Source organism: Stegodyphus dumicola, chromosome 1, assembly GCF_044657685.1.
Source record: "Stegodyphus dumicola isolate Sdum_Otavi_A_Nest chromosome 1, ASM4465768v1".
In the NCBI taxonomy this organism is placed as follows: Eukaryota; Metazoa; Arthropoda; class Arachnida; order Araneae; family Eresidae; genus Stegodyphus; species Stegodyphus dumicola.
The window spans coordinates 285,428,492-285,437,941 of record NC_140768.1 but is presented as its reverse complement, the minus strand read 5'-3'; the positions used below and the strand labels follow the sequence as shown (position 1 = coordinate 285,437,941).

General features: G+C 31.9%; 1 protein-coding gene across 2 annotated transcripts in view; it reads right to left on the bottom strand.

Moving 5' to 3' along the window:
- Positions 1–475: 475 nt before the first annotated feature.
- Positions 476–9,450, bottom strand: part of LOC118196936 (uncharacterized) — an 86,924-nt gene continuing 77,949 nt past the window's right edge. The window contains exons 1-2 of one of the 2 annotated variants that reach the window (XM_035368408.2): positions 8,521–8,862; positions 476–1,196 (exon numbers count right to left, since the gene is read on the bottom strand). In XM_035368408.2, the coding sequence (XP_035224299.1) occupies positions 776–1,196; positions 8,521–8,576 (477 nt within the window). In that variant the 5' untranslated portion in view covers positions 8,577–8,862 and the 3' untranslated portion in view covers positions 476–775. Of the gene's footprint in view, positions 1,197–8,520; positions 8,863–9,450 lie in introns of those variants that run through there. The other variant, XM_085808164.1, reaches the window with a different exon arrangement.

Sequence of the window (9,450 nt, the reverse complement as noted above, 5' to 3'; positions counted from 1 at the left end):
TACATAAATATAATAAAATAACTTCCATTAATTACGATAAGTAATTTAATTTCACAGCATTTCTTTAGATTACATAAAATACCACATTGGAACAATATGTATAATTATTTTGTAACAGTTCATAATTTTCATTTGTTAAAGATATTAAATACATCTTTCACATATACTGGAATAAAATTTTGCAACTCTGTATGATATGAAACAGATGCACTCTTGCTTTCTAATGATATTTTTCAAACTGCACATGGAACTGGGCACATAACAGTCAGAAAAATAACTCAAAACAGCCACTGTGATATTGCATAGTAAAATCATAAAAATGACATTGAAGGCATAAAGCGAAATGCAGCAAACGCTGAAATTAAAATGGTCATATCATGTAAAAGTATTCTTCATATTTAACACAAGTCATTCTCATCACATACAAACACGTTCACGCAGAATCTTCAAGAAGAGAATCAGTTTTTAATCCAAGTCTTTTTTTTTCTTTTTATGCATAAAGTCAACACTACCACAACCTTACTGAGGAACACAGCAACACTAGCTCAACAAAGAGGTGGCTCAGCAGATATAGCCGTCTCATCACCTGCAACACATATCTGTTCCTTTTTTTGGTTTTTTTTCTTTTTTTTCTTTTTTTGTCAAGAAATGCACAGTGGAAAAGATAAGCTGTATTAGATGACCTAGCACATATATAGGTCACCTTTTCGCATAATATATATATTTAATGAAATTCACAGCGTCAATTTCACGTTCTTCAACCAGGCAAACCAGTCTACTGGATAACACAGCACTTGCATTTTGGCTTCTTCTTGATGACCACCTGTTCCACAGCTGGGGCATCAGTCGGTGGCACTATGACACCATGCTGCACCTCTACGATTCCTGGAGCTGAATTCTGATCCTTGGGAGTACTGCCGTTTGCACCAGCTTTCGGTTTGGATTCCAGTGGAGAGGTGCTGTTTGGAGTTATCGCCACCTCTTTGACCTCCTTCCCATTTGGAGAAGCAGGTCCAGTGATCATAGAGTCTGTCTGGTCATGCGAAATACCATTGGCCACCACACCATCGATGTCCAGTTCTTCTCCCTTCACAGGAGTAATAGGCTTGCCTTCCTTGATAAGGCTGACAATGGTGTCTGCTTCCCGGCTTAATTCGCCATCTGGTCGAAAGGGGTTGTCCACTCCACTTTCGTGACTGAAACAAAAAGAAACACGGTTAAGTCCAGAAAAATGGAGCTTTACTAATAATAATCACACACACACACACACACACACACAAAAATAAAAATAAAAAAAATAAAAATAAAACAGACGGAACTGATTTCAGTAAGAATTTTTTTCATTTTTGCTTCAATTTTTGTCTTCAGTATATATGACTGACGTTGCTGCCGAAAAGGTGCATATAACCCTTATAGGAATAGAATGGAAACTTAAAAAAGCATCTTGTTATTGTTGCTTCAACAAATCGCACATAAAAAGGAATACAGTGAAACAATAAAAGGTTGTTATGGCAACTAACTGCCAACGTATCATAACTACCATCTCTGAAAGTGACCAGTGTTTCTTTAAGACATTAACAAAAACAACATAAAAGAATTATGGTGATCATCCACCGAAGCGGCGTACGAAAACCTCATGAAGTGAATCGTATTTCTTCAAACATAACAAACATCTGTATTGAATATGAGCTTTAAGGACACATTTTCAGGGAAGGCCTAAATATGTCAATGGCAGGTCTTCTTTCGCTCACTGACACATTTGCTGATTTCACTCTGTTTTGTAAGAATTTTTGCTCATAAGATATCCAGTAAACTCTCTCTAAGGCACTCATCCACCAAATACAAATAAACTCTTGTCATTTGAAGTGCGCAATCAAGCGTAAACATAAATATTGAGCATTTGGATGTTCAAATGTTCAACATTTCTGTTTACGCTCGGAGAAATATTGTTCACTTCAAACGAGAGAGTTGATTTGCACTTGAATATGTTTCATATGCGCTTCCTTCTTTCTTGCCATAGACCCCACTTTGCAGAAGATTAAATATCGGCATTCAATTTCCAATTTGAAAATAGCTACTGTTTGGCTAAGACTATAATAACAACGATCTACATATATTACAGTACATCAATATTAAAAAAGCGAACTATTAGATTAGAAACTATTTACAACAGTTTTCACGACAGCGCACTAGCTTTTCAATAAATTTTGTAAGAATCATTGTGTAACGAAAGAGGGGAAAAAATCTCTCACATATTCAAACTGGTTATGAAATATCATTGATCTTTAAAAAAATGTTAAACAAATAGATTACTGGAATTCTTTTGAAATCTGTACACTATTCAGTTGGATATAAATGTAAAATAAATAAATCAGCTATCATTTTAACTCAAGACACTGTGCATAAAAAGTAGAATTTTCAACTTGAACTCTTGACACTTCTTGAAAAACAGAGATTCCAGCCAACTGATATAAATTTGAGTTTAATAACATGGTTACGTGGATTTTAAATATTCTGTTAGGTAGCTCAGATATTCTTAAACTGTGGGTCACGGGACCTTCAGCAAGGGGTCGCCAAAAATTTAGCAATTTTGATATTTCTTTAACTCAGTATAATAATTTTACAATTACCAAATATTTTTACGCAACGTATCTGAAAATAGATAAGACAATACAGACAAAGAAAAAAAGAAAACGTTTCCACGCATTCTTTTTATGATATAAAACGTTCATTTTGCTTGCTTTGCACGTGACGCTGTCATTTCGACTGTTGTTTATTTAAACTTTACACATTGTTCTACGTCTTGAAATTAAAGTTAATGACCTAAAACTGCAATAGAATATTACAGTGCAAGTGAAAAAAATTGACAGTTTCACTCACGGGTGTGTCGGATTAGCGCAATGCTTATGGGGGTTCCACAAAATTTTCGTGAATATTTTGGGGTCCTGTGGCCGCGACTGAAAAAAGTTCAAGAAGCCCGGGTGTAGATTATCAAATCATGGAATTAGTGTTCCTGCTGCCATCTATTGAGAAGAAGTAGTGAACCCACATGATCAAATTCAGACATAGCAAACTGTTGGTTAAGTAAAATTTTAAACTGAATTCACATGAAGTCACATGAGCAAGTCCATTATATTAACATTTGTTTTTATCTGATGTTAACAAAAATATATAAAACCGCGCATACGAAATAAATTCAAATTTAATATAAAATACTGTAAAATTATTTATGTATTATGTTCATATACAATAAAATTCTATACCTTACAGGTTTAAGTATCGCGGGGGAGGTCAATATGGAAGATGATTACAAAATTGAAGATGCTTTTACCTATGAAGAAATTTCTTATACGATTAAATGTTTAAGAATTCATTCTGACCCCGGATTAGATAGGATCGGGGTTTGGCTTATTAAGAAATTATTTGAGGAGTTTCCTTCATTTCATTTGATTTTATATAATAGATGTCTTTATTTGAGTGTTTTTACAGATGCTTGGAAAATTGGTCAAATGATACTCATTCCAAAAGGTAATGGAGGATATAGACCTATTTGCCTCTTAAAGACTTATGCAAAAATTTATGACAAACTAATTACAAATAGAATTCAACACAAATTAAGAGAAATAAACTATATTAGTGACAGGCAATATGGCTTTCAACGAGGCAAGTCTACGGATTTGGCCTTATATAACGTTTTATTTCATTTGAAAGATAAGAAGCAAAGACATCATATTGCCCTGATCTCTTTCGATATCCGTAGAGCGTTTGACTCAATCATTTGGCCGTCCCTGCTATCTGAACTGAAGAAAATAGGGATCACAAAACAACTATTTGAAATTATTAAAGATTATCTGAAAAATAGGAAGATTGTTTTCAAAAATAAAAATGATTCTGTCCATCTTGTTTACGATATTGAAAGAGGATGTCCTCAAGGCTCCTGCAGCGCACCCCTGTTCTGGAGCCTCATTGTCAATAAAATTTTTATTAACATGACTGGTGTTGAATTATTCTGCTTTGCAGATGATATTTTGGCTATTGTCTATGATGACTCTTTAAACAAACTTGAAAAAACTTTTAAGAGTTTAGAGGAAAATTTTATGAACTGGAGTAGAGAAGAAAATATAGAGTTCAACAATGAAAAAATAAATGCCATTTTCTTTCCTAGGGGTGGTAAGGCTACTAGAAAACCAAAGTTGAAGTTTAATGGTATAAAGATTAATTTTAAAAGTCACTTTAAATATCTTGGAGTGATTATTGATGAAAAGCTAACTTTTATTGAACATTTTAAGGCGATTCACAGAGATATAGAGAAGATTTTAAAATATTATAGAAGTGCCTTTGATTCACAAACTTTAAAGTTAAAAAGCACTACTCTTAGAGATATTTATTTAAATGTTATTAGGCCAAAAATTTTATATGGTATTGGCATGTGGGGCTGCCGGGCAGGGGATTTGATTAAACTGAGAACTAAACTGGATTCATTGCAAAGGAGCTGGCTGCTTGCAATCACAAGGGCTTTCCGTACTGTTTCTACAGAAGTTATTTGCTTACTTGCTGTCATTCCGCCACTCTCAATTTTTTATAAATTTTATTATGAAAAATTTTTACTCAGCTATGGTTTTAAAAAGATTTTAACATGTGAAAATGGTGATGTTTTGAATGGTAACGCCTTGACAAGAAAAGATTTTATGAATATACATCCGAAAGATTTCAAGGGCATACCGTACGATAAAGATTATATGAATACTGGCATGATTGATATATACACTGATGGCTCCGGATATGAAGGTGGAACTGGTTGCGTTTTTGTTATTTTTTATTACGGAGTCTAAATCTATACTAGAAAAATACGATTAGAAGGAAATAAATCAGTGTATCAAGCTGAAGCGGTTGCAATTAGAGAGGCACTGCGGTGGAGTTATAAAAACTTAAAACAGTACTTTACAATACATATTTATTCTGATGCTTTCTCGGCCCTACAAGGCTTGGCAAATCCGGAAACAAGCAATAGACTTCTTTTGGATATAAAAAACATTTATAACAAAATAAGAGAGAAAAATGCTATATATTTTCATTGGGTTAAGGCACATATTGGTGTTATCAGGAATGAAAGGGCGGATATGCTAGCTAAAGAGGCTGCCCTGGGAGAGGGTGGTATTTATGAGGCTATTAATGATTCCAGAAGAATTACCTTGAGAAAAATGAAAGCAAGTATAATTGAGAAATGGGCTCGGGAATGGAATAGTTCAAATAAAAATAAGGGTTACTTGAGGATTTTGACCATAAAAAGAAAAATGGATCTATTTAATAATATAGATACTATTCAAGTTATCACGGATCATGGTAGATTCCCGGCCTATTTAAAACGATTTAATCTCCAGAGCAATGATCAATGCTTGGCTTGTGGGAAGTACGGAAATGCAGTTCATTTTATGGAAGAATGTAAACTGACCGAGAGTGTGAGGACGAGATTTGGAAAAATAAATGAACAAAATGTAATTGAAAAAAGAAAATTCTTGAATAGCTATGCAACAGAAATTATGAGGATTGTGAATGAAAATAAGACTATCATAGGAATAGGACTTTAAATATTTTAATCTTTTATTTATTTATTTTATTTTATTATTATTATTATTTTGTTGTTGTTTTTCTGCGTCGGGTGTGCTGCGTTAACCATGAGGCCGATTACTGTCGGCCAGGAGGGTTGCAGCATACTCGTAAACTAAACTAAACCTTACAGAGAGTTAAGACTAAATTCACATTCACAGCAATGGTATTATATGATCAGTAATAATTAACGGTGTATGTATTACGGCAAAGCCTCGAGGGCTATCTGCCTAAGGGGAAGAATGCCTTTGTGGAGGACTTTCAATGGGAACTGGATCGTATACATGTTACATATTGGGAAAAACCACAAATATGCCCGTGCAGTCAGCCCGTTCGCGGGATTCAAACCTCGGACCGAACTACCAGGGTTTAGCGACTTTACCGCTCAGCCGCTGATGGGCACTCAGTAATTAGCAAGACTAGCAGCAGGTGTAATATTGCATGTTAATTTTATATATAAGAACATTAAATACATACAGTTTCATTATCTAAAATTAACTTTAATTCTGTTATGAGCATTGATGACCTATAAAAACTCTTGTGTTCTTCTGTTCTAAAAAATCTTCTTTCTATTCTTAAAAAAGTGCAGATGAAAAAAAAAAAAAAAAAAAAATATTAAAACCAGTCGACTATAGTTCTTGGACTATTAAACAAAACCTAAACCAATTTTTGAAGTGACAAATTTAAGAAGTGCTTTTAGGTTAGAAAGAATAATTACAAATTAAGTTACAAGCTAAAAACAAACTGTCATATGACTTGATTCAAGAACGCACTTAACAGAAGCATATTGTTACATATATTTATTATAAGCATCTTATTTACCAACAAATTATCAGATAGTGTATTTAATTAAAACTTTCTAAATAGAAAATTATTATTGGTTTGAAATAAATAGTATTATAATTAAAATGTTTAGCCTAAGTTTGCATTTCTATGCTTTATTGCAATATACAAATACAATTAAAAATGAGATGTATTAATTACTATTTACAAATTAAATTATATTCAATATACCCTCAAAAATATTCGAAAAAGAAAAAACTAAACATTAGACGATTTGTTACTGAAAATGAACTTTGCTTTTAGAGACCATACAATGCAAAGCAAAAAACTGAAAATGTTTATCACACACATCTGCATGCAATTAGCATTTTTAAAGATATAATTAACATTTTATGAGTTGTGAACATACGATACTTAATATAAAAAAGAAATGAAAAATTTTTACGTACACGCAAGAAAAGATGGATGAACGCTAGGTTTGATACTTTAATAACTTAACAAACATTATGCAATTACTTAATTATATAACAATTACTACCTAAATGTATAAAAAATAAGATTAGTTTATTATAGTACATTACGAAAGTCATTTTCTTAATGACAAATGTCACAATATATATAATTATTAGTTTTTCTATTTATGACTATCTCCCATGAAAGGAAATGTAAAACTATTGTTAACTGAAATTAAGAAAAGTTAATACTTGAGAGGACGATGTTAAAACTATTAAGAACTTCTATTAAACCCAAAAGAATTTTTAAAACTGTAATGGTATGCATTGAAATCGAACATTTTAAGAAAGAAAAATAATAGTACATACATAAAAATATGATAGAACAGTACATACATAAAAAATCAAATAAATTACTGCTGATTTTTCGAAAGAGGGTTTGGATAATTAATAATTTTCAAACATGAAGATAATCTAACACGATCAAAAAAACATACATACAAAAAGATTGTTAAAAAAACTGATGGGAAATTTAGAAATATAAATTCATGTAAAACCACTAATTATAAAAGCTAAAAATATTTAATCGAAAAGGATGCTAGTTGCAGCTGACCGTTGAGGTATGTTTAGGTTTACCATTCAAAGAGGTTGGAGAGAATATTAAAAAAAGAAACAAAAATATATAATTTAATAATAAATAAATAAAATATTTAATTAAACATGAATTGAATCTATATGTAAAATAAAATGAGAAATAAACTGATTTTTTTCCCAAGCACTTAATAAAACTATTGATTTTGAAACTGAAAATAAGAAAACGATACTTCATCTGCCAAAACCTTGCCAAATGTGCTGATATTTCTCATACTTCAAGTCCGAAGACCCAAATTTCAAAACTTAAAATGAAATGAACAATGTTCTCAATTACTAATAAATAAAAAGCTCTGTCATTCCGAGAGCAAATACAAACAACGTGAATAAAAAATACAGTAGCTGAAAATTTATCAACTAAAAAGGTAATAATTAGTATATAATACTTAAAACTAATATTAGCAAGCAAAAAATATATTAAAGGTAATAACTACGCACTAATTCTTAATTTTGATTTAACATATAATTTACAAAGCTTTAACTCCGGGAACCTATGAAACTATTTTGTCATTTTAAAGAACCAACAAACTCTCCCTCCCCCCGTGTGCGTGCGTGAAACCCGTACTATCTCATTCTGGTAAAAGGTGAAAAAGCACTGAAAATATAACACTGCTGTAAATATATGAAATATTTTCTATTTTCAAGATAAATCAAATAATGAAAGCATATCGATGCCAATATTTTAAATTACAATAACAACAGAAGTAAAAATATATTTATGCACTTTTAAATATTTTGTTTGGAATTCAAAATTGCTTTCGAACTTTAATTTTGACTCGCGGAATCCTTGTAAGAGTTGTATACATCCCAAGGATTCCGTGGAATAAGAGTTTGATGAACACGGACTCATAGCAAGATGGATAATTTTTTTTTTTTTTTTTTTTTTTTTTTTTTCAAAAGAAGACGGAAAGGCTTACGAAGAGGATATTTTAAAATACCAAACTAAAACAGTAAACAATAAAGGCCAAACGAAATCTTCGGATTAATTTTCCGAAGTCAACAGAAACAGCCACAGAAAGTTACCTACCGTTCGACAGGTATTGTTACGTAGTACACATGAAGGCGATTGTCTATGGCAGCCATGGGTTGAGCAGACCTCCTTTTAGGCTACGAGGAAAGACTTCCTAGGTATTTTTTCTTTCCTACCTACATCCTAAAGAGCAACACGGCTTGACAACACAGTAACCAAGCATTCGAAGCGCACCATCCAGTTCATCGATGTTTGCCGATCGATCATTTTACGAATTAGCATTCGATACAGACAGTAGGGGACAAGGTTCGCGATGATTTCAGACACATAATAAGAGCACGACACGCGATAGTTAGGTATTTTTTTGTAGCTTACTAAGACATTTCGCACGGTAGAGAAAATGGAGTTTGGTGCTGAAGAAGGGTTGCTAAAATGGCAGAAGTCGCCAAGATTTTCACGTTGGTCGCCAAAAGCTGGTTTGCCTCGACAGTGTCTCAGTATGGTACATCGATGAGAAATGAGAGTTACAAAATACTTACGAAGTAAAATTCCAACAAAATTATATTTTGAAGGTAACAGGTTCTAATCACCTACAGATATTCCATTTTAGGCTGCTTTTTATACTGCTTGTTATTTTTGAAGTTACTATTAGAAACAATGGATAAATTCTTCAATGATAAATTCTTCAATGTTTACAACAAACTGTGCAATGAACTCAATATATGACTAGAAAACTGTCCGAAATAAGAATATAAAATTAATGTTCTTCCATTTCAATGATTACACGATTTATTTTAATAAAATTCTTTATATTAGTATAAACACCATAAATGGGATAAAATATGCTCATTTATTTTACAAATATTAAAATTGACGATTTTAATTATAATATGCAAACCAACATAACACAAACCAACATAAAGTAATATAATAATAATGTAAATGGTAAATAATTACGTAATATTAATTTAAGTAACTTTTAAATTA